The following is a 25,834-nucleotide window of genomic DNA, read 5'->3' on the forward strand; positions in this document are numbered from 1 at the left end:
GAAAATCATTGTCTAAATAATAAACTTAAAGCAATCAGTTCAGTTGCACATAGTGTCATTATGCATCATCAATCTTATTCAGTCACTTAAGATAATGCTTTACTCCAGTACACGGTTACAAAATAGATGCATCATTAACACTGATGGAAAATCTACGGCTTTATACATCGATCAGTCATTGAGCACATAGCTCTAGTACACTAGCTAATAACTTGCAGAAGTCTGGCGCTAATAGCTAATGCCTCTAGTACACTAGCTAAGAACATCACAATGCCATACTATTAGTCCTAATAACTTGTAGAAGCCAGTAGTGCCACCAAGCAACCTGGAACAACAAAATTCAATTGGTCAGGGCATTAGGAAATATAGCAAGAAATTATACCTAATTTTTTGAAACGAAATTAAAAACTAATCTAAAAATATAGGTACATCAGTGCATGTTGGATTTATTTGCAAGCAAAATTTTAGAAGTATTCTCTAAACTAAGTCCAAAGGAATGTACGGTAATGATGTCTTCTGCACTTCCTTGTTCTTGTTCTTCTCTTTCTGTCCTTTCTTTCCACCCTTATCTCCATATCCTTTAGTCTTTATTCTAACCCTTGAATGAATATCATTTGGAGGATGGATACAATGGCGTCGTGATAGGTTGGCGCAGTGGGCCACCAGTCGGAGAGGAGAGAAGGTAGGCGCTGGAGAGGAATTAGCTGCGCCTGTCGCCGGCCCTGGATGGAACGAGGGAGTCTTGCTTGGCGAAGCCACAATCTCCAGATCTCCTAACCCTAGTTTTTGATGGAAGAAAAATTGATGTTGTACCACGGTACATTAAGATTTCGGGGTTCTTTTGCAATTTCTACATCTTTTCATCTCACACCGCACACTCCTTATCCAACGGCACAGGATCAAGTTTCCATGCTTCCACTGAATATATGGTTTACATCAGATATGTACTCATTTCCTTGAGGCCTACCATAAATTTCGATAGAAATAGCCGCTTGTAGAGGGATTCGAACTCACGACCAGCTCTATATAGTTCCATATACTCGTATGTGACAATCAACTGAACCGAGTAATTTACGTCTACATGTAGAAATTAAATGATATTTATATCTACCATAAACGCAATTCAACTTGAAAGAACTAAGGGTTGGCTCGGTGAAAACCTGAAGCTATAGCCTCACTAGTCCAGTTTTATAAACTCTTTGCATGTCTCCATTTTCAGCAAATGCCCATGATCTAACACTGTGATAACTTTTGACCTGGGAAAAAAGTTGTGGAAAACAAACCTCGGTAACTTTTGTGTAAATAACACGATAATATATGCACCGGAGACCTGATAACTAATGTACAAGCACCACTATAACCTTTTACCTGGGGAAAAAGTTGTTGAAAGCATACCCCGGTAACTTTTGTGTAAATGGCAAGATAATAGACGCACCACAGACCATATAACTCACACTCATACACGTAAAAACATACAACCGGTAATTTTTGTGTAAATAGCATGGTAATTTACGCATCACAGACCTGCTAACTCATGCATGTAACTATTGACATGTGAAAAACGGTTGTTGAAAAAATACCTGTAAATATGTGTAAATAGCATGATAATATACACATCACATACCTGATAACTATGAATAAACACCGCGGTAATTTTCACCCGGGAGAAACAATTATTAAAAAACACCCCCGTTAATTTATGTGTAAATAGCATAGTAATATATGCGCCGTAGACCTAATAACTAACCCGGGGGAAGATTGCTGAAAATATAACTCCGATAACATATGTGTAAATAGCTTGTGATATATGCACCACCGGCGTGGTAACTTACTTAGCCTAGATGTGGTAACTTTGGACAAAAATAGTCGCCACAACCTATAAATAAGGGACCTAATTTCAAAAGTCTGGCCGTGACGAATTTAATGATGAAAATAGAATTTGAATTAGATAGATGGTTTGATATCTACAAAACATTTTGAATTTTTGAAATGTAGACAATCTAGTACGACATCAGTTATTTGGCCGCATGCACACATGTGCATGTGGGTAGAAAGTTGGGAATTTTTTTACGCCCCTGATAATTTCAGTGTAAACACCATCAAAACTTATGTACTCCATGTGTGATAACTTATGGAGCTGAGGTGTGATATCTATGGATCTAAAAAAATGTTGTCGAACATACCAACAAGAATCTAGTTTTGAAGATCTTGTCACAATGAACTTAATGGTGAAAACTAATTTTGAATTGGGTTTGTCATTTGAAGCTAATACACTTTAAATTTTCCGGTGCAAAGAATCATTACTGACATATTCTTCCTTGTCATTTTTGCATGCATACATACTTTTTGAACACAATACAGATGCAAGCGCTCATATTCACGCGTATACACTCACCCCTATGAACGCACACACGCACACCCGACCCCTATGAGCACCTCCGAAAGACTGAGCCGGCATATCATCTTGAAATTTATGAAGCGTTAAAAAAATTGGGAACTCGTGGGAATGTGTTCTTATTTATTGATAGGCTTTTGGTTTGCACGACCAATCGCAGTGAGTGCTTGTAAAAAAGCTTTTGTAACAAATCGTGTAGGGGATTTTGGTCTATTAGTAGGAATTTTAGGTTTTTTTTGGATAACAGGTAGTTTAGAGTTTAGGGATTTGTTCAAAATAGCTAATAACTGGATTCCTAATAATGGAATTAACTCTTTACTTACTACTTTGTGTGCTTTTTTATTATTCCTTGGTGCAGTTGCGAAATCCGCACAATTCCCTCTTCACATATGGTTACCCGATGCTATGGAAGGACCCACTCCTATTTCGGCTCTTATACACGCAGCAACCATATTTTTCTTCTAGCTCGACTTCTTCGTCTTTTCATATCTTTACCTTTGATAATGAGTTTTATTTCTTTAGTAGGTACAATAACACTATTCTTAGGAGCAACATTAGCTCTTGCCCAGATAGATATTAAAAGAAGCTTAGCCTATTCTACAATGTCTCAATTGGGTTATATGATGTTAGCTCTAGGTATAGGTGCTTATCAAGCTGCTTTATTCCATTTTATCACTTATGCTTATTCAAAAGCTTTATTGTTCTTGGGATCCGGATCCGTTATTCATTCAATGGAACCTCTTGTTGGATATTCACCAGATAAAAGTCAAAATATGGTTCTTATGGGCGGTTTAAGAAAATACATTCCGATCAGAGGAACTACTTTTTTATTGGGTACACTTTCTCTTTGTGGTATTCCACCTCTTGCTTGCTTCTGGTCCAAAGATGAAATCCTTAGTAATAGTTGGTTGTATTTGCCCTTTTTTGGAATAACACTAGTAGGAAATGGGGCTTTTACCCCGTTTTGTAAGGGCCTTTTGTCCCGGTTTTCGAACCGGGACTAAAGGGTCGTTACTAAAGCCCTAACCCTTTAGTCCCGGTTCTTATACGAACCGGGACAGAAGGTCCTCCACGTGGCCGCTGCTGCCAGCCCAGGCAGGGGGCCTTTGGTCCCGGTTTGTGCCACCAACCGGGACCAATAGGCAGGGCCTTTTGTCCAGGTTGGTGTCACCAACCGGGACCAATAGGCATCCACGCGTCAGCATTTTAGGGGCTGGGGTTTTTGTTTTTTTTGAATGGGGGGGGGTTGGGGGGTTAATTTAGGTGTTTCATATATTGTGTTAGCTAGCTAATTAATAGAGAGAAGTGTCCTCTCTTATCTCCGTGCTTGGTCGACGCTACGTACTATATACGTATGGAGAGGACTAGACACGCTAGCAAGTAATCAAATGAAGGAAACAGAAGATCGTCATGAACATATGCATACAGAGAGAAGTGATATCGACCACCTCTCCTTCTCCGAGAGATTGGTCGAACAACAAGTTCTCGTATATCTATCCGACACTACCGGCTACATATATACAATAATTATCTCTTACAATACAATCTCCTAATTAAATTGTAAGAACACAGGGTCCACATAGTATTCTCCGTTTTCAGCGATCACGTGGTCAAGGAAGAATGCCGCCAATTCCTCTTCAATTGCTCGCATACGATCTGGTGCTAGGAGTTCATCCCGCTTCCAAAACATCTAATTTGAAGAAGGGGGTCAATACATATATATATATGAATAAATGAAACTCAACAGAAATGATGGTAATAAAATAAAATTGTGAATATTATTGCTTACGCACTTCATATTGTTCGTCAGAGTAGCCCCGCTCACAGGTCGTGTAGCGGATGGACTCGCAAACGTAGTATCCATAGTAATTATTCCCGGCTTCCTGCCACAACCACTTTACAAGAAATAGAGGTCAATCAAACTGATAAGCAAGCATGCTAAATGGTATTGATGAAACTGGCGCTTGAATCACTAGGAGATGCGCGGAACATGCTACTATAGTACTTACTTTCAGGTGTTTAAATTGCAGCTTCTTCGGCAGTCCCGGAGCTTTTGTGGTGAATTTTCTCCAAACCCTGCCAGACAAAGAAAACAATTACTTGATATCAGGAAATGAACAAAGTTGCTGGTATGGTGGATAATGATCGATATAACTTACTTCTCGAGCATTTGAGTCATGTTCGCATAGTCCTGGGGATCTTTTCGTCTCGAGTCTAAGATGGTTACTACTCCCTGCTCAAGCTTAATCTCTAGGAGAATATAGTGGAAGCTGCGCATGCATGCATAAGTCATCAATTACATTACCATAACCTGGACTAATAAGGGAAACCAAATATGCATAAGACAGTAACACTCACTTGAAGTTGTAAGGAAAGAGTATTATATCTTTGTTTTGATTTAATACCAACGATCGTAGCAAGTTGGCCTCGGCTTCTTTGGCATGTTTTTCAACCGTATATGCATCTATGAGATTTGTGTTAATGAACCCAATATCACCGATTTGTCTTTTCTTCAATCTGCATAACATAGTGAGGATAATTATAAATACATGCAATAAAAGAGCTGACCTATATAGAGAGACTTAATGACAGAAGTAGTACTACTTACAGACAGTAGCAAGTGATCGTTGTTTTATCGAGGGCCTTTTGATTGTAAAACTGGAAGAAATCCTCAAATGGAATATTCAGAAGATCAATTCCAACGAGGTCATGCTCCGGTTTAACTCTCAGCGTCAAAGTATTCATCCCATCAGACTCTCTGCAGGTTTTCATGTACCAATCATGTAATCTTTGCATCATCGTTGTTAGAGATCTTTCATCTTTGACGAGAGGCTTCCCGTAATGGTATTTGTGTTCGTCGACCTCCATGATTTCATAATGTACATCGTTGGGCAGGTAATCTCCAAGATTGCTATATCCGGCCACCATCCTCGGATCATTAGCGACGATGTCTTTTGACACCTTGAGTGGGGGGCACGATTGGTTCGCTTGTTCGCCGAGCTGGGCAATTTTTTCCCAGCTCGTCGTTCTTTTAACCTTTGATCACTGACAGTACTTCCCGACCGCTTCACTTCGGCATATGTCTTTGCAAGAATGCGCTCATAGTTGCCTCTCGGCGGAGACTTTGGTGGTTTTGTCAGGGCAGCCAGAGTGCACTTTGCTTTCACCGGATCTACCTTCTCCTCCGGAGGTGGATGTTTCTTTGCTTTCACCCCTTCAAAGAAGTTTGTCACCTCGGCTCGCATGATCTTCCTGGTTTCCTCCTCGGTCCTCTCGTATGGTAACTTCTCTGGAGTCTTCAGAGAAGGACAGAATCTGTATTGCCTCCCGCCTCTGGCAGCTGTACTGCTAGACACCGGCAGAGCAGACGGAGCGGCTGCGGCTGTATTCTTTCCTTGCTTACGAGGCGGAGGAGAAGGACTACGACGCACCGGAGCAGCCGGAGCGGCGGCGGGTCTCTTCCGCCCTTGCTGACGAGGCGGAGAAGGAGGAGGCTGGCTGCTCTGGCGCGCCGGCGCAGGCGGAGAAGGAGGCGGAGTGCCACCACGCGCCGGAGAAGGAGGCTGAGTGCCCTGATAACTCGCCGGAGGAGGAGGCGGAGGAGGAGGCGGAGTGCCGCCACGCGCCGGAGAAGGAGGCTGAGTGCCCTGATCACTCGCCGGAGGAGGAGGCGGAGGAGGAGGCGGAGTGCCCTTACTCGCCGGAGCCGTCCAGTTCGGAAGGTTGATGAGCTCCTTCCGCCATAGGCATGGAGTGTTCAGAGCAGAACCCAGCCGAGTCTCCCCTTCACTGGTAGGGTGGTCAAGCTGGAGCTCCTCAAATCCCTCCGTTATTTCATCCACCATCACCCTAGCATATCCTTCTGGAATCGGCTGGCAGTGGTAGGTTGCGCCGGGTTCAGGAGGTAAAACAGAGCCAACAGCCGCCTTGACTTTGAAGTTCTGCCATTCTGCCATAAGGTGGCAATGTTAAGACTCCGTGATAGCATCCACGGGGTAGCTAGCAGGAGCCGTCAAGACATGCTCCAGCTGAAGCAGCTCGGTGGAAGCCACGCTGCTTCTCCGCTGAGGTGGCGGTGTAGCTTCGGTGGTAGTTTCGGCATGTCGATTGCCGTCTCATTCCTCTAGTGCTTGAACCCTTTCGTGCAACTTCTGAATTTGGATCTGCTCCACTTTTTTCCTCCTGTCCTGGCTTTTTTAACCGCCCGCGTCCGGAAAACCAACCTTCCACGGAACGGAGGCTAGCGTGCCTCGTGTCCGTCCAGGGTGCTTAGGATTCCCGAGGGCCATTGTGAGCTCATCGTTCTCTTTGTCTGGAACGAACGTCCCTTCCTGTGCTGCATTCATATATTGCTGAATCTTCTTGACTGGTATTCTCAAAAGCTCGTTCGTCCAAACGCACCTCCCCGATACAGGGTCCAAGGTTCCGCCAGCCCCGAAGAACCAAGTCCGGCAACGGTCTGTCCAGTTCATTGTCTGTGGTTCGATCCCTTTTTCAAGCAGATCATTCTCAGCCTTCGCCCACTTAGGTCGGGCTTTGAGGTAGCCACCTGACCCCGTGCGATGGTGAAGCTTCTTCTTCACAGCATTCTTCTTGTTTGTCGCTGACATCTTCTTACTCTTTACCGATGTCTTGTGGGCCACAAATGCGGGCCAGTGATCTCTGATCTTCTCATACCGGCCGATGAATTCTGGTGTCTCTTCTTTGTCGACAAACGTTTTCAGCTCATTCTTCCACCTCCTGAATAGGTCTGCCATCTTCTTAAGAGCATGAGACTTGATTAATTGCTCTTTAACTGGCTTCTCCGGATCCTCCTCTGGCGGTAGGGTGAAATTTGCCTTCAGCTCAGTCCAAAGATCATCTTTCTGCATATCATTGACATAAGACACCTCAGGGTCTTCCTTCTTAGGCTTATACCATTGGTGGATGCTGATCGGGATCTTGTCCCTAACTAGAACCCCGCACTGAGCAGCAAATGCATCCTTTGTCCGGATGGGTTCAATCGGTTGGCCGTCGCGCGCGATTGCTGTGATCTCAAACCTTTCATCCGAGCGCAACTTTCTCTTCGGGCCTCGTCTCTTTACCGAAGTTGTGCTCGATCCGGAGGGCTAGAAAAAAGAAGAAAGACGAGTGTTAATTAATATGTGTACATACCAAAACAATGAATGCATCAATTAGCTAGTCAGCACAGGCTTAACTAATATATTTACCTGGCCGGACTCTGTTCGGTCACCGGAGCCGTCACCACGGGCTCCTTCTTGCACCAGCATTGGGTCACCGGAGCCATCATAATCATGTCTTTCCTCCTCCACTCTTCGATCACCGTAGCCTGCTTCTTCACCCTGTTCTTCCAGACCATCATTGTCGTTAAGATACGACAAGATATCACCTCCGGCTAAGATTATGTCCCCCAACACCTCTTCTGCTTGCTCGTCTCGTCCGTGCTCCATTGTTTCTGCAAATATTACAACATGGCAATTATTACACAAACATGACAGCAGGTGGATATATTAGTGCAAACGTAGACCTAGCTTATTCCGGGTTTGGGGTGGCCTCGGCAACGCTTCAAGGGTAGGGGCGCGGCGGGAGGGGGTAGGAGACCGACATCGTTTTTTCTAGGGTTTGGGTGTCCTCGAGAGTTTTGGTCGAGCGAGAGGGCCGGGGGGTGCTCCCGTGGTATAAGTTATCACGGTCGAGAGGGGGTATAAATATCGACCGTCCATCATGTCGAAGTTATCTGGGAGGGAGTTATATATATCGACAACGACGACATACATACATGGGAAAATAATGTTATCGGGGAGGGGGTATATCGACCCCCCCCCCACGTGTTGAAGTTATCGGGAGGGGGTTATATCGACAACGACGACATACGTACATGGGAAAATAATATTATCGGGGAGGGGGTATATCGAACCCCCCTCGTGTTGAAGTTATCCGGAGAGGGGTATATCGACGACGACAGACCCGATAAAACATAAGAAAACGAAGAAGAAATAAAAAGAGGAGAAGAAGAAAAGGAATAGAGGAGAAGATCGAAGAAAAAAAGAAGAAAAAAAAAGAGGAGAAGAAGAAACGAATAGAGGAGAGAAGAAGAAAAAATAGATTTTTTTCTATTTTTTCTTCTTCTCTTCTATTCCTTTCTTCGCCTCCTCTTCTTTTTCTTCTTTTTCCCTCTTCTTATTTATTTCTCCTCTTCTTCCTCTCCTCTTCTTCTCCTTTCTTCCTCTTCTTATTTTCCTTTTTCCTCTCATTCATAAAAAAATGTTCAAATAGAAAATTTCGAAAAAAGTAAAGTAAAGGTTTTTCCTAATGCATTGTTCATATGAATATACAAACATTTGCATATTCTATAATAATTAATATCACCAAAAAAATCTATGAACAGAAAAAATCCTAACTTTTCTAAAAATCTAACTTTTGCATATATATATTAACATATATATACACAGAGAACATATATACATACATATACTCATACATGAACATATCATCATATATATGAAAATACAAGCATATATATGAAAAAAACAAGCATATATATGAAAAAAGGGCGCCGGCCGGACCAAGGTGAGGAGGACCGCGGGGTCGGCGGCGAGGATGGCGACAGGGCAGTGGGCGCGCGCACGGGGTAGGGGCGACGGCGGCGAAGGGCGGGGCAGCGCGACGGCGACGAAGGGGACGGGCCGGGGCGGCGCGCGTCGGGGCAGGGGCGCGGCTGACGGCGAGGGCGCGGGCAACGGCGACGGCGACGACGGGCACGGGCGACGGCGACAGCGACGGCGGGGGCGGCGGGCGGCGTCGAGGCGGCGGGCGGCGTCGGGGCAGCCTGGCGGCGTCGGCGTCGTCGGGGCAAACTGCAAATGAACTCTGAAAAATTTCCTAAGTGTTTGCTTATATAGCAAAGCCTTTAGTCCCGGTTCATGGCACCAACCGGGACTAAAGGTAGGCATTAGTCCCGGTTGGTGCCACCAACCGGGACCAAAGCCCTCTTTTCAGCAGCCCAAAGGGCGGGAAGCGGCGGCCTTTGGTCCCGGTTGGTGCCACCAACCGGGACTAAAGGGGTGCATTGGTACCGGTTCGTGGCACCAACCGGGACCAATGCCCCCCTTTAGTCCCGGTTGGTGGCACCAACCGGGACCAAAGGCCTCTTGCTGCCCGCGTCGCGGCCAAAAGTTTAGTCCCACCTCGATAGCCGAGGGGCGCCCGCACCAGTTTAAAAGCCGCGGCGCGGCTGCTGTCTCGAACTCCTCTCTATAGCAGGCTTCTGGGCCTAACTTTGGCGGGCTGCCCGTTGAGCCTTCTAGCCCTTCTGGGCCTGTATTTGCAAACCTGAGGATTGGAAGGCCCAGCGGGCAGCGCCCCAACATTTTTTTTTGCTGTATTTAGTTTTTTTGTTTTCTTTTTTGCTTTATTTATTTTGTTTTGTTTCTACTTACAACAAAAAACTTATTTTTTTATTTTGTTTCTAATTAATTATTTATTTTACTTTATGATAATTCTTTTTGCTATTAAAGTTTCTATCAAAAAAAGTTCTTTATGAAAATTCTTTTTGCTGTATTTAGTTTTTTTGTTTTCATTTTTGCTTTATTTATTTTGTTTTGTTTCTACTTACAACAAAAAACTTATTTATTTTATTTTATTTTGTTTCTAATTACTTATTTATTTTACTTTATGATAATTCTTTTTGCTATTAAAGTTTCTATCAAAAAAAGTTCTTTATGATAATTCTTTTTTCTATTAAAGTTTATTTTATTTTGTCGTAACACAAGAAGTCCAGGGTTGTAATAAGTTATTAAAAATAAAAAAGAGGCGCAATGCTCGTTGATTTGCTTCAAGCCTGTCGCCTCTGCACTCAGGGCTTATAAACCGCTCCTAGTGCCTCTCAGCTAGCGAGGTGGGACTAAAAAACTGCTTAGTAAGAAACTATAGTACCGGTTCGTGCCACGAACTGGTACTAAAGGTGCTCGTGGGGCCACAGCCTCATTAGTACCGGTTCGTGGCACCAACCGGGACCAAAGGGTGGAATTGGTCCTGGTTCGTGCCACCAACCAGGACCAATGGCCTTGCACAGCGGCGTGGTGGTGGGAGTTTAGTCCCACCTCGCTAGCTGAGAGGGAGCCGCACCTTTTTATAAGGTGCGGTGCGCCTGAGCTGTCGAGCTCCTCTCTAAAGCAGGCTTACGGGCCTAACGTCTCTGTACATGCCCGTGGGCCTACTGGGCCTTCTGCGGGCCTGAATCCTGGCCATGGATGGGTTTCTAATCGTATTCAGGCCGTGGTGGCCTAGTAGGTGGCATAATTTTTAATTTTTGGCCTGTTATTTTTCATGCATTTACTAATTATTTTGAGCTATAAGACCCTAAAATTGAAAAGCATTTCAAATGAACTCTGAAAAGGTTGAAAGTTGGCATGGTATCATCATTTCATCCACATAGCATGTGCAAGAAAGTTGAGAGGGTTACGGCAAAAACTAGATGCACTTCGTGTACAAAACCGACAATGGTATCATACTCGTCTGTTACAAAGTTGGCATGGTATCATCATAATAGTTGCGGGAGAAAGTCTTCACTTTTTCTTCGCTTGTGTCATTTGCTTATTGCGCCGTAACCATGGATAATCTTCATCGTTTATCAGGATGCTTGGGTCAGCCTTGACTTTGAAGGGAGGAATTTCATGAAACTTTTCATAATCTTCAGACATGTCTGTCTTGCCCTCCACTCCCACAATGTCCCTTTTTCCTCAAAGAACTATGTGGCGCTTTGGCTCATCGTATGATGTATTTGCTTCCTTATCTTTTTTTTTCTCGGTCTGGTAGACATGTCCTTCACATAGATGACCTGTGCCACATCATTGGCTAGGACGAACGGTTCGTCAGTGTATCCAAGATTGTTCAGATCCACTATTGTCATTCCGTACTGTGGGTCTACCTGTACCCCGCCTGCTGACAGATTGACCCATTTGCACTTAAACAAAGGGACCTTAAAATCATGTCCGTAGTCAAGTTCCCATATGTCCATTATGTAACCATAATATGTGTCCTTTCCCCTCTCGGTTGCTGCATCAAAGCGGACACCGCTGTTTGGGTTGGTGCTCTTTTGATCTTGGGCGATCGTGTAAAATGTATTCCCATTTATCTCGTATCCTTTGTAAGTCAATACAGTTGAAGATGGTCCCCTGGACAACGAGTACAACTCATCACAAACAGTGGTGTCACCTCGGATACGTGTTTCCAACCAACTGCTGAAAGTCCTGATGTGTTCACATGTAATCCAGTCGTCACACTGCTCCGGGTGTTTGGAGCGCAGACTGTTCTTGTGTTCATCGACATACGGGGTCACCAAGGTAGAGTTCTGTAGAACTGTGTAGTGTGCTTGAGACCAAGAATATCCGTCCCTGCATATTATTGAGTCCCCTCCAAGCGTGCCTTTTCCAGTCAGTCTCCCCTCATACCGCGATTTAGGGAGACCTATCTTCTTAAGGCCAGGAATGAAGTCAACACAAAACCCAATGACATCCTCTGTTTGATGGCCCATGGAGATGCTTCCTTCTGGCCTAGCGCGGTTACGAACATATTTCTTTAGGAATCCCATGAACCTCTCAAAGGGGAACATATTGTGTAGAAATACGGGCCCTAGAATGACAATCTCGTCGACTAGATGAACTAGGACGTGCGTCATGATATTGAAGAAGGATGGTGGGAACACCAGCTCAAAACTGACAAGACATTGCGCCACATCACTCCTTAGCCTTGGTATGATTTCTGGATCGATCACCTTCTGAGAGATTGCATTGAGGAATGCACATAGCTTCACAATGGCTAATCGGACGTTTTCCGGTAGAAGCCCCCTCAATGCAACCGGAAGCAGTTGCGTCATAATCACGTGGCAGTCATGAGACTTTAGGTTCTGGAACTTTTTCTCTGGCATATTTATTATTCCCTTTATATTCGACGAGAAGCCAGTCGGGACCTTCATACTCAGCATGCATTCAAAGAAGATTTCTTTCTCTTCTTTCGTAAGAGCGTAGCTGGCAGGACCTTCATACTGCTTCGGAGGCATGCCGTCTTTTTCGTGCAAACATTGCAGGTCCTCCCGTGCCTCAGGTGTATCTTTTGTCTTCCCATACACGCCCAAGAAGCCTAGCAGGTTCACGCAAAGATTCTTCGTCACGTGCATCACGTCGATTGAAGAGCGGACCTCTAGCTCTTTCCAGTAGGGTAGGTCCCAAAATATAGATTTCTTCTTCCACATGGGTGCGTGTCCCTCAGCGTCATTCGGAACAGCTAGTCCGCCGGGACCCTTTCCAAAGATTACGTGTAAATCATTGACCATAGCAAGTACGTGATCACCGGTACGCATGGCGGTCTTCTTCCGGTGATCTGCCTCGCCTTTCAAATGCTTGCCTTTCTTTCGACATTGATGGTTGGTCGGAAGAAATCGACGATGGCCCAGGTACACATTCTTCCTGCATTTTTCCAGGTATATACTTTTACTGTCATCTAAACAGTGCGTGCATGCGTGGTATCCCTTGTTTGTCTGTCCTGAAAGGTTACTGAGAGCGGGCCAATCGTTGATGGTTACAAACAACAACGCGTGCAGGTTAAATTCCTCCTGTTTGTGCTCATCCCACGTACGTACACCGTTTCCATTCTAGAGCTGTAAAAGTTCTTCAACTAATGGCCTTAGGTACACATCAATGTCGTTGCCGGGTTGCTTAGGGCCTTCGATGAGAACTGGCATCATAATGAACTTTGGCTTCATGCACATCCAAGGAGGAAGGTTATACATACATAGAGTCACAGGCCAGGTGCTGTGATTGCTGCTCTGCTCCCCGAAAGGATTAATGCCATCCGCGCTTAAACCAAACCATACGTTCCTTGGGTCAGCTGCAAACTCAGCCCAGTACTTTCTCTCGATTTTTCTCCACTACGACCCGTCAGCCGGTGCTCCCATCGCATCAACTTGGCATGCTCTTCGTTTCTGAACAGACGTTTCAACCGTGGTATTATAGGAGCATACAACATCACCTTCGCAGGAACCCTCTTCCTGGGGGGCTGGCCGTCAACATCACCAGGGTCATCTCGTCTGATCTTATACCGCAATGCACCGCATACCGGGCATGCGTTCAGATCCTTGTACACACCGCGGTAGAGGATGCAGTCATTAGGGCATGCATGTATCTTCTGCACCTCCAATCCTAGAGGGCATACGACCTTCTTTGCTGCGTATGTACTGTCGGGCAATTCGTTATCCTTTGGAAGCTTCTTCTTCAATATTTTTAATAGCTTCTCAAATCCTTTGTCAGGCACAACATTCTCTGCCTTCCACTGCAGCAATTCCAGTACGGTACCGAGCTTTGTGTTGCCATCTTCGCAATTGGGGTACAACCCTTTTTTGTGATCCTCTAACATGCGATCGAACTTCAGCTTCTCCTTTTGACTTTCGCATTGCGTCCTTGCATCGACAATGACCCGGCGGAGATCATCATCATCGGGCACTGGTTCCTCTTGATCTTCAGCAACTTCCCCCCTTGCAGCATCATTGGGCACATCGTCTGGTTCCTCTTGATCTTCAGCAGCTTCCCCCGTTGCAGCATCACCGTATTCAGGGGGCACATAGTTGTCATCGTCCTCTTCTTCTTCGCCGTCTTCCATCAAAACCCCTATTTCTCCATGCCTCGTCCAAACATTATAGTGTGGCATGAAACCCTTGTAAAGCAGGTGGGTGTGAAGGATTTTCCGGTCAGAGTAAGACTTCGTATTCCCACATATAGGGCATGGGCAACACATAAAACCATTCTGCTTGTTTGCCTCAGCCACTTCGAGAAAATCATGCACACCCTTAATGTACTCGGAGGTGTGTCTGTCACCATACATCCATTGCCGGTTCATCTGCGTGCATTATATATAATTAAGTGTGTCAAAAACCATTACAGAGCATCATGAATAGATAATTAAGTGAACAAATTAGTAGAAGTTCATCATCACATTAAAACCAAAGTACATACATAGTTCTCATCTAACAACATATATATAGCTCTCCAGAGCAGCTAATTAATTTAACCATACATTGAAACTATGTAAAACATTTCAATGCGAAAACAAATGCGATCATAATCGCAACCAAGGTAACAATTGATCCAACGGCATAATGATACCAAGCCTCGGTATGAATGGCATATTTTCTAATCTTTCTAATCTTCAAGCGCATTGCATCCATCTTGATCTTGTGATCATCGACGACATCCGCAACATGCAACTCCAATATCATCTTCTCCTCCTCAATTTTTTTATTTTTTCCTTCAAGTAATTGTTTTCTTCTTCAACTAAATTTAACCTCTCGACAATAGGGTCAGTTAGAATTTCCGGTTCAACCACCTCCTAGATAAATAAAATCTATGTCACGTTGGTCGGCATATTTTTCATAAACAATAAATGAACCAAATAGTTATAAAAAGATAATATATACCACATCCGAATCATAGACAGGACGAGGGCCGACGGGGGCGGATACCAAAACCATCGCACTATGTAATAAGAAGGAATAATAAAAGTAACAAAATTAGACAAGTATCTATCTAAAGTAAGAATTTTTTTCCTTTCAGAAAGAAGATAAGAACAAGAGGCTCACCACGGTGGTGCTGGCGACGAGATCGGCGCGGGCGATCGACGGCGGTGAAGACGGGGACGGGACGTGACGGACCGCTAAACCTAGACAAATCTCGGGGAAAATGGAGCTCGGATGTCGAGTTTCGAGAGGAGAAAGATTAACTAGTGTGGCTCAGACATTTCATCAAACACCTCATGTGCATAGGAGGTGAGCTAGAGCACCCAAATGCCCTCCCCTCGCCGGACAGAAAAAACAGAGCACCGTGGAGTGCGCTGCTGTGGTGATGGGGTATATATAGGCAACCCATTGGTCCCCGTTCGTGGCACCAACCGGGACTAACGGCCTTTGGTCCCGGTTGGTGCCACGAACCGGGACCAATGCCCCCTTTAGTCCCGGTTGGTGGCACCAACCGGGACCAAAGGCCTTGTGCTGCCCCGCGTCAAAAGTTTAGTCCCACCTCGGTAGTTGAGAGGGCTCGAGAGTGGTTTATAACCGCTGCTGCGCCCACCCTCTCGAGCTCCTCTCAACTGCAGGATTTCGGGCCTAAGCGTTCTCTTTGCCTGTGGGGCCTACTGGGCCTTCTGCGGGCCTGAATCCTGGCCCATGGATGGGTTTCAAGTCGTATTCAAGCCGTGGTGGCCAAGTAGATGGCATAATTTTTTTCTCTGTTTTTTGTTTTCTCTTTTGCTTTATTTGTTTTGTTTTTTTCTACTTACAACAAAAAACTTATTTATTTTATTTCTAATTACTTATGTATTTTACTTTAATTATTTTATTTTTATTTAGTTTACTGCTCTATTTTTATCTATTTTACTGCTGCTATTTTTATTTAATTTATTAAGGTTTATTTATTTTAGTTACTATAGTTTATTTTATTTTATTTTATTTTATTAAGGTTTATTTATTTTATTATGGTTTATTTATTTTATTTACTATAAAAATGAACATAGATGCGCCGATACAGAAAATTCAACCTAAATTCATAATAAATATTTATGAAATTCAAAGAAATTTACTGTGAATTTAGGTCAAATTCCCTGTATAAGGGCATCTATTTTCACTTTGAGAGGAGCTCAACAGGGCAGAGAGGGACGGGCTTATAAACTGGTGTGAGCGCCCTTCGGTTGGCGAGGTGGGACTAAACCCTGGCCGCAACTAGGACCAGCCCTTTAGTCCCGGTTTGTGGTATGAACCGGGACTAAAGGGTGGTGGGCCAGGAGCGTGGCCCATTGGTCCCGGTTTGTCCCACCAACCGGGACCAAAGGGGCCGGACGAACCGGGACCAATGTCCCCACGAGGCCCGGTAGGCCCCTGGCCGCACGAACCGGGACCAATGCTCGCATTAGTCCCGGTTCGTGACTGAACCGGGACTAATGTGGATATTGCCCTATGACCAAAGCCCAGTTTTCTACTAGTGTAATAGCCTCCTTTACTGTAGGATTAACTGCCTTTTATATGTTTCGGATATATTTACTTACATTTAATGGGTATTTGCATGTTCATTTTCAAAATTACAATAGCACTAAAGAGAGTTTCTTGTATTCAATATCCTTACAGGGAAAAGGGATACCCAAAGGAGTGAAAGGGATTTCGTTTAATCAACAACAAAGAGTTGAGTTCTTTTTTTTTCACAAAATATACCAAAAATTCAAGGTAATACAAGAAATAGGATAGGATCCTTTACTATGTCTTTTGGGGCTAAAAACACTTTTTCCTATCCGCATGAAATGGGAAATACTATGTTATTTCCTCTTCTTATATTACTACTTTTCACTTTGTTCATTGGATCCATATGAATCTGTTTTAATAATGGAGGAATTGGTAATGGAATAGCAGAGTTAACCATATTATCAATGTGGTTAACTCCCTCAATAAACTTTACCGAGGAAAGTTCTAATTTTTTTGTAAATTCATATGAATTTATTACTAATGCAATTTCTTCTGTAAGTCTATGCGAGCACCAAGACTTGAACCCTGGTGGGTAGAAGATACCACAATCCCTCTAATCATCAAACCACAGGTTGGTTCGCATGCATACATACTTCAACATATACACATGAAGCGTTCGGCATGCATGTTTGTTGGGCACGTGTTCTGTCGAAGTGTTCGATAACCATTCCGGAAACCGAACTTCCGGCGGTTGTTACAGTCCAAACAAAAAATAATATTGAAGCGCCTATAAGAATATAATGGCTGAGGACTTGACCGAGACTCTTTTTTTGAACTTCTTGACCGAGACTTTGTTAGATCTCATTCAGCTGAGAAAAACGGACGCTATAATTTGCGGTCATCTCATCACTCTATGGAATAGCAAATCTGCTCGAAGGCTTGTACGTGCTCGTTGTCAAGAGCCACGAACAGATGGGCGCCACCCTTGGCAGCGCACGACGGCACCAAGATCATTACTCCATCGATGGGAAGGTCCGGCGGCAGGAACGCGCACGGCGGCCCACCACCAAAGTCAAGGTTGTGAAAGCCAAACCCGAGCCAGCTATCCACCTCCAGGTCAGGGCAGAACGCCATGCCCGGCGTTGCTGCCGTGGACGCTAGTTTCATGTCGCGCTTCGCCTCCCCGAAGTCCACGAACGACTGGATGTACTCCTCATCCACGCGCGCAACGGCGTCGCGGATAACGCTGACCACGGCGGGGTAGCTGGAGGACAGGAGATCCCGGACCCGCATCCTCGGGAACGCCCAGAGGACCATGTTTCCGAAGAAGTCCATGGGCACCGGAGGCTTCGCCCGCCCTCGGCAGTTTACCGCGACCCTCACCTGCGTGAAATCATCGGGGGCCAGGTCGCGCGCCGCCGTGACCTTCTTCCATGCGTGCGCAAGGAGGCACTGGAACGTGCTGCATGGCGCGCCCACACGGGCCTTGAGCTGGGCGATGAACTCGGCCGGGAAGTGCACCGCCAGGTTCTTGATCCTGTCCAAGGGGAGCACTCTGTAGGAGCGGCTGGAGTTGTGCTCGCCCTTGAACTCGATGCTTCCGTGGTCGAACGCCGGCAACGATGGGCTGCGGGGGTTGTCGGTGGCCCCACGGTCGAGGAACGGCGATGGCAGGGCAGCGGAGTTAGTGCGGACGGCGGTGGCCCAGGACGCGGAGAAGCCGCTCATGGACTGGCCATCGGCGACCTGGTGATGGCTGGCCATGCCGATGACAGGCCCGCCGCACGTGTACCGCGTCAGCTGCACCTGGAAGACAGCCTCGTCCGCATGTTCCTGCACACGACCAAGAACTGCACCTTTGGAAAAGGAGAACACTCTGTATGCCTCGCCTCCATCTACTACTACGGACGTACGTACCTTCTTCGCTTTTGGGTATAGCTCGCCGATATGGGCGGAGGCGTCGTGCGCCAATGCCGTTGCTAGGTCCGCCCCGGCAGTAGCCTCAATGACGAGCACCCCGGCGTTGTTGAGGTGGAGGCACTTCCTTCCGTGGTCATCGACGGCGAACCTCCCTGCCAGGTGCGGGAATCTTGCGACGGTTGCGAGGAGGCCGTCCTTGACCGCGCCGTTGGTAGGCGCCGGCGAGCTCCGCGCGAAGACCGTCGGGATGTACCCATCGGTGGAGGCCCGGTTTGTGGTATGAACCGGGACTAAAGGGTGATGGGAACCTTTATGGCGCCGCCCCATGCTGACTCCGGTGAAGGCCTCAGCACTGCCTTCGGTGTGATCTCCACATTCACTGCCATGGGTTCAAAGCTTGCTAGATGACCAAGAATCATATTGGCATGGCATTCGATGTGATCCCCGTTCCTTTGTGAGATTGCCGGTCCATATATTGGCGTGTGCTTGCGTATGTATGTAGAGGAGAGAAGTGTACATCGTAACTACTACTGTACTTTAATTAGCGACTTTCAACTTCGAAACCAAAGTTTATCTTGTAGTCTTTTTTTTTTCCTTTTATGACTTGGTTATTAAGCTATGTTTTTTTTAGTTTCAGTGGCCTACCTGCCTTCTATCTTTCTATCTATCTATCTATCTATCTATCTATCTATTATCTATTATATACTTAAAATATTATATACTTAAAACAAGAGTCAAACAAGCCATTAGGTTCGTCCGCATATGTTAAAAATATCTGCACCGTTTGATCAAAATAATAATGGCTAGGATTTAAAGTTTTTACGTAACATATTTAACATGTCTGTATCAACATAAAGAACTGCCACGTTGCTCAAAAAAAAAAAAACCAGGCTTCATGTCCGTATCAACATAAAAAAACTGCCACGTTGCTATAAGGGACACGTGCAGCCAGGTTAGCTATGCAAAACGGAAGGGCCCATATTAGGCAATCTACATGAGTCCAAGATACGTGTAATCTCCTAGCTATCCAGACGTAAAAGCAAAACCGAATATGAGTCCAATATACGTGTGAGCTGCTTCGATTGGAAAGCGAAAAGGATAAAAAAACAAAAGCCACCATATACACCCTTGCTAATCCCGTGAGGTGCAGCTGCACCTTCGCTTGGAACGAGCAGAGCAAACTAACTTATTTATTTGCCGATATGTTAGTTCTTGGCAAGATGGATGCACGGATTGAATTACATAACTAGAAATTATTCTGTGATTTTTCGATTTTTCACTTAAAAGAATTTGAATAATTAATATACATATATTTGTTGTAATACGTCGGTTCATAGCGATAATCCAGATAAAATAATTTTGACATACCAAGCAAAAACAAATGTTGACATAACTTTCAAATTTATAGCACCATAAAAATTGAATATGCATACATATCAAATGTCCATGTGATAATTCTGCAAATTTGAGATTTTCTAATTGTAAATAATGTCTTATGTGAAAATAAAATTGTTCAGTTTCAAACTAAAATACGAACTACCGAAGTAAACCGCCCATTGGCATGACTACATGTGTTATGTATAATCACATTTATGGTTTTCATATATATTATTAATTCTGGAATTTTTTTCAAGATGTTAAATCCCAAATCAATTGTGGACCAATGTGATACTGAATTATCTACGATATATTGTTTACAAGTCAAATGCTAAGTGACAATTCTTTGTTTATAATTGTAGTATTAGCTTATGCCATGATTTGAGTTTTTTCTATTCCTGCCCCGTCCGGGTTCCGGTCAGCCGGCCCGGGGGCTCACCACCTTCGCCTAAGTTTGCACCAGCCAGAGCCGACTAGTAGTGTGCCGATGCCAAAGCCCACTCTCCGCTCCAAGTCACAACTCGCGGCGTGACTGTCCGAATGGCGAAGAGCTAAAGGCCAGAAACGCTGTCACACAAAATCCGACTAAGGAAAACGCCAACTTAGGCCTAGCCGACTTCTCGCTCGATTAAGCTATACTCTACGCGGCTGCAGTAACTTGCCCGTTCTGAAGAACGACCAAGTCCCTGACCCAGTTACAGACCGCAGAGCGGCTGTCCGGCTGGCAGGGAGGCGGCTAAGAGAACACGGCAGATAAAAAAAGCCAAAGAGAGAAAAGCAAATTCGAACAAGAACCCGGCAACAGATGCAATGATGTGGGGATTTAAACTTATATATACATTGCAAAAGGCCCAAGGCCAGCATTCATTAAATTTAAACATACACCCCCAGTGGGAGGAACTGCGCATAAATAACATTGTTCTTCAAGCATAAAGACTGAAAACTCGAAAAGAAGATAAGCAGGCCGCTTAGGTAGATGGCTCCTCGGGCGGAGCGGGCTGGTCGGTGGCAGGCGTGGCTCCGGCTGGTGGGACTTCCGGCTGGTGGGGCTTTTCTTGGCTGTCGGCGCTGGCTGGCAAAGTCTCCGGCAGGTCGGTAGTCTGCGCTGGGTCAGGCTGGTTCCGGCTAGTCGCTCCGCCATCAGGAGCAACGTAGCCTCCGTCCTCGCCATCGACGCTCTCGTCGCCTTCGTCGCTAGAGGCGATTTCCTAGGCTGAGTCCTCCCCGTCCGTCGGGTCAAGACTGAACTAGGAAGGGGGAACGACAGCGCCGTCGTCTGCCCGCTCCGGGAAGAAGGCATTGACGTCGGTTAAGCGGCAATGGCAGACGCCCGGATGGGGACGTTCTGGCTCTCCGCCGCCAGCTCAGGCAGCGCCTCCTAGCAGAACGTCGTCAGCTGCGACATGCGCATGCCGGGGTACCAGACCCTGACGAACTCCAGCGCCTTGGCGGCACCGGCTCGTGCGGCGGAGATCCTCCAGGCATCAAGTCGCTAGACCGCCACCTCCAGCCAGTCGGCCGTCTGACTGGGAGTCTATGGAATCGGACTAACTGGCCATAAGGCCTTCAAGACCAGATCCCCGGCGCGCTGAAGCCGGCGGAGAAGGCGGCGCGTCGCCTCCAAGCACATCCTGGTGGCCGTGAGCTGCTCGCCCATGGTCCGAGGCCGGTTCTAAGGAATCTCCTTGCCCTCACGCCGGTTCGTCTCGCCCTCAGCCTTGATGGCCATGCAGACGGCAACGGAGTAGCCCGGGAGGAACTCTGCGCAAAAGAAGGCAGCGGCGTTAGGAGAAGGCCACCGATAGCAGTCGGCGGAAAGAAGGCGGAGCGGAATGAAAAAGGGCTCTGTCGGTGTCAAAACCGTCGGATCTCGGGTAGGGGGTCCCGAACTGTGCGTCTAAGGCTAATGGTAACAGGAGGCGGGGGACACAATGTTTACCCAAGTTCGGGCCCTCTCTATGGAGGTAATACCCTACTTCCTACTTGATTGATCTTGACGAATATGAGTATTACAAGAGTTGATCTACCACGAGATCGTAATGGCTAAACCCTAGAAGCCTAGCCTACGAGGTTATGATTGTTGTGGCTAAACCCTAGAAGTCTAAACCCTCCGGTTTATATAGACACCGGGAGGGGCTAGGGTTGTACAAAGTCGGTTACAAAGAAAGGAATCTACATATCCAAATCGCCAAGCTTGCCTTCCACGCGAAGGAGAGTCCCATCCGGACACGGGACGAAGTCTTCTATCTTGTATCTTCATAGTCCAACAGTCCGGTCCAAGTATACAGTCCGGCTGTCCGAGGACCCCTTAATCCGGGACTCCCTCAGTGGCCCCTGAACCAGGCTTCAGTGACGATGAGTCCGGCACGCAGATTGTCTTCGGCATTGCAAGGCGGGTTCCTTCTCCGAATACTCCAACATAGCCTTCCGAACATAGAAAACGTGTCCGGCTCTGCAAAACAAGTACCACACACAACCGTAGAGAGTATAATATTTCACGAGTCCAATACGCTGACAACTTTTTGTAGCTTGACATCACGCCACTGCTCGGTCAATATTCGAACCGTTTTTAGCCTGCCGCTCCGTATTTCCAGGTGCGGTTTCACTGGCACGTCTTGTCGAAGCAGAGATCATGTCCCCTTATCATGGGATTCTCATCAATACGGGCATGGGTAACCCAATCGTGTCATCTATACGATGCTTGGGGAATAGGCGAATTTTAAGGCGAGCAGGGAGGCGCATGACTTTTACTGCCTTTATAATGGGATAAGGATTCATCCTTGTTCACCCACGCCTTCTCCTTCCTCTGCCCATCCGTTCTTGAGCTCCAGCTCCCAAGCTCTCGCCTTCTCCGCCCTAAAAAGCACTCCAATGATGTCCGGATTCGGAGCAGGAGGCAAGTGGATGGCCTCCTCCGTCAAGAAGGAGGACATCAAGAAGCTCCGGGAGGCCGGGTACCTGGTCAATGACATCGCTCATCGACTACCAGCCAAGGGATAGATCGTCCCCACCCGGGAGCCCCACGAAAGGGTGGTGTTTCTCACACACTTCTTCCGCGGGCTGGGATTCCCCCTCCACCTGTTCGTCCACGGACTAATGTACTACTACGGGCTGGACTTCCATGATTTGACCCCCAACTCTATCCTCAACATCTCGGCATTTATTGTCATGTGCGAGGCCGTCCTCCGCATTCCACCTCACTTCGGCCTATGGCTGAAGACCTTCAATGTGAAGCCGAAGGTGGTGAGCGGCCAACAAGCAGAGTGCGGAGGCGCCATGGTGGGCAAGATGCCCAATGTCACCTGGCCCGAAGGCTCCTTTGTGGAGACTATCAAAGGGTGGCAGTCGGGGTGGTTCTACATCACCGAGCCACGCGACACCAATTGGGCGGCGGCCCCCACGTTCCGATCCGGAGTCCCGATGCGGCTCACCTCCTGTCAAGAGAAGGGCCTGTCCTAGGGCTCTCCGGACGAGCTGATGATACGTCTCCAATGTATCTACTTTTCCAAACACTTTTGCCCTTGTTTTGGACTCTAACTTGCATGATTTGAATGAAACTGACCCGGACTGACGCTGTTTTTAGCAGAACTGCCATGATGTTATTTATTGTGCAGAAAACAAAATTTCTCGGAATGACCTGAAAATCCACGGAGATAACTTTTGGAAAATATGGAAAATACTGGCGAAAGAATCAAGGCCAGGGGGCCCACACCCTGTCCATGAGGGTGGGGGGCGCGCCCCCTCCCCCTGGGCATGCCACCCTGTCTCATGGGCCCCTGGAGCTCCACCGACCTCAACTCCAACTCTATATATTCCCCTTCACGGAGAAAAAAATCAGAGATAAAGTTTCATCGTGTTTTACGATACGGAGCCGCCGCCAAGCCCTAATATCTCTTGGGAGGGCTGATCTGGAGTCCGTTCGGGGCTCCGGAGAGGGGGATTCGTCGCTGTCATCATCATCAACCATCCTCCATCACCAATTTCATGATGCTCACCGCCGTGCGTGAGTAATTCCATCGTAGGCTTGCTGGACGGTGATGGGTTGGATGAGATTTACCATGTAATCAAGTTAGTTTTGTTAGGGTTTGATCCCTAGTATCCACTATGTTATGAGATTGATGTTGCTATGACTTTGCTATGCTTAATGCTTGTCACTAGGGCCCGAGTGCCATGATTTCAGATCTGAACCTATTATGTTTTCATGAATATATGTGAGTTCTTGATCCTATCTTGCAAGTCTATAGTCACCTATTATGTGTTATGATCCGACAACCCTGAAGTGACAATAATCGGGATACTTCTCGGTGATGACCGTAGTTTGAGGAGTTCATGTATTCACTAAGTGCTAATGCTTTGGGCTGGTTCTCTATTAAAAGGAGTCCTTAATATCCCTTAGTTTCCATTAGGACCCCGCTGCTATGGGAGGGTAGGACAAAAGATGTCATGCAAGTTCTTTTCCATAAGCACGTATGACTATATTCGGAATACATGCCTACATTACATTGATGAACTGGAGCTAGTTCTGTGTCACCGTATGTTATAAATATTACATGAGGAATCGCATCCGACATAATTATCCATCACTGATCCAATGCCTACGAGCTTTTCACATATTGTGCTTTGCTTATTTACTTTTTCGTTGCTACTGTTACAATTACTACAAAACTGCTATCGTTACTTTTGCCACTGTTACCATTACTATCATACTACTTTCCTACTAAATACTTTGCTGCAGATACTAAGTTATCCAGGTGTGGTTGAATTGACAACTCAACTGCTAATACTTGAGAATATTCTTTGGCTCCCCTTGTGTCGAATCAATAAATTTGGGTTGAATACTCTACCCTCGAAAACTGTTGCGATCCCCTATACTTGTGGGTTATCAGCTGACAGCGCTCCAGACGCGTGTCCAGAGCATGATAATCAAGAAAGTCAAGCTTGTCTACGTGATCCAGGTTATGCTCGTTCGCCGGATTCTTCCGTGCCAACGCCGAACTTGCTATCTGTGGGAGTTTGATCCGGACAAGCACCAGACCCTACTAGAGCTCTTCGGCATGACGCACGAAGAAATCTGGAAGGTGCTCTTCAAGGCCAACGAGGTGCCGCCGGCCACGGACGAGGATCGTGGGCACGACCTAACTCACCCAGCTAATCCGGTAAGTTCTTTCATGTTTTCAAGGTGTACCCTTTACTTGCATATTATAGGAAGGCATCTAAGTCTCCCTATAAATTATTTCAGGACTGGACAAAGATAGCGGAGCGGATTGACTGCCCGGCTCCGCTGCCCGAAGGCCTAGACACTCCGCTCCTGACGAAGATGTTGTTTTCGGCGCCTTACGAGGAGCCGGAGAAGAAGGCCAAGGGGACCAGAAGTGGTCCCCGTCGCAAGGGCACTTCGAACGTGACGTCTGAAGACGCCGAGACGCACTCCTCCGCCGAAGACGACGAGGAAGAGGAATAAACCCACTCTCCCCCGGCAGGGGGAAAAAGAAAAGGACGACCTCCACGCATCTGGAGACCGAGGCGTCCAAGAAAGGGAAAGCTTCCTTTCCGGACAGCTCCACAGCGGCCACCAACAGCAGCTGGGAGTGGAAGCCCAGGGAGAAGCCCCTGGCCGAATCGTAAGTGTCCGGACACGTATTTGTATCCGAATTATTTACTTTATTGTTTTAATATGCTTAAATTATGCATTCGCAGTCCGGCTCAGTCCCACCTTGAGCGGTCCTTATCAGAGGATTCGCTGGACCGAGCAGCGATGGACAGCGGGACCGTTCCGTTGGCCACCACTCCCCGGGACCTGGATGGCGTCGAAGCGTCGTCCCGAAGGATCCCCGTCCCAGGAGAGAATCCGGCGGCCGTCCGGGAGGTGCCAGAGGGTGAAGCCTCGGCTGCCAAACACATGAGGGAGTAGACCCCCATGGATACTGATGATGGGGGCCGTATTCAATTCATCACTCATCCGAATATAATTCCGGAGACACCGACGGTTCCGGAATCAGGTGAGCAGCCCCCTTCGAAGGGAAAGGGCGCGCCTATCCCGCCGGTGACTTCTGTCCAACCAGAGGCACCGGACAGGTTGCTGGAAGCGCTGAAAGGCGCTTCCATTGTTGACGAACACCGTACCCTGATGGGTACGGTGATTG

General features: G+C 46.6%; 1 protein-coding gene and 1 pseudogene across 1 annotated transcript in view; one reads left to right on the plus strand and one right to left on the minus strand.

Moving 5' to 3' along the window:
• Nucleotides 1–17,300: 17,300 nt before the first annotated feature.
• LOC123164037 (tryptamine hydroxycinnamoyltransferase 1-like) lies at nt 17,301–18,700 on the minus strand (annotated as a pseudogene).
• Nucleotides 18,701–21,094: 2,394 nt separating this feature from the next.
• LOC123170603 (F-box/kelch-repeat protein SKIP11-like) overlaps nt 21,095–25,834 on the plus strand; it is a 57,419-nt gene continuing 52,679 nt past the window's right edge. Inside the window, exons 1-2 of the mRNA XM_044588445.1 lie at nt 21,095–21,172; nt 21,268–21,538. Of these exons, the coding sequence (XP_044444380.1) occupies nt 21,095–21,172; nt 21,268–21,538 (349 nt within the window). The remainder of the gene's footprint in view (nt 21,173–21,267; nt 21,539–25,834) is intronic.

Source organism: Triticum aestivum, chromosome 7D (assembly GCF_018294505.1).
Source record: "Triticum aestivum cultivar Chinese Spring chromosome 7D, IWGSC CS RefSeq v2.1, whole genome shotgun sequence".
NCBI lineage: Eukaryota > Viridiplantae > Streptophyta > Magnoliopsida > Poales > Poaceae > Triticum > Triticum aestivum.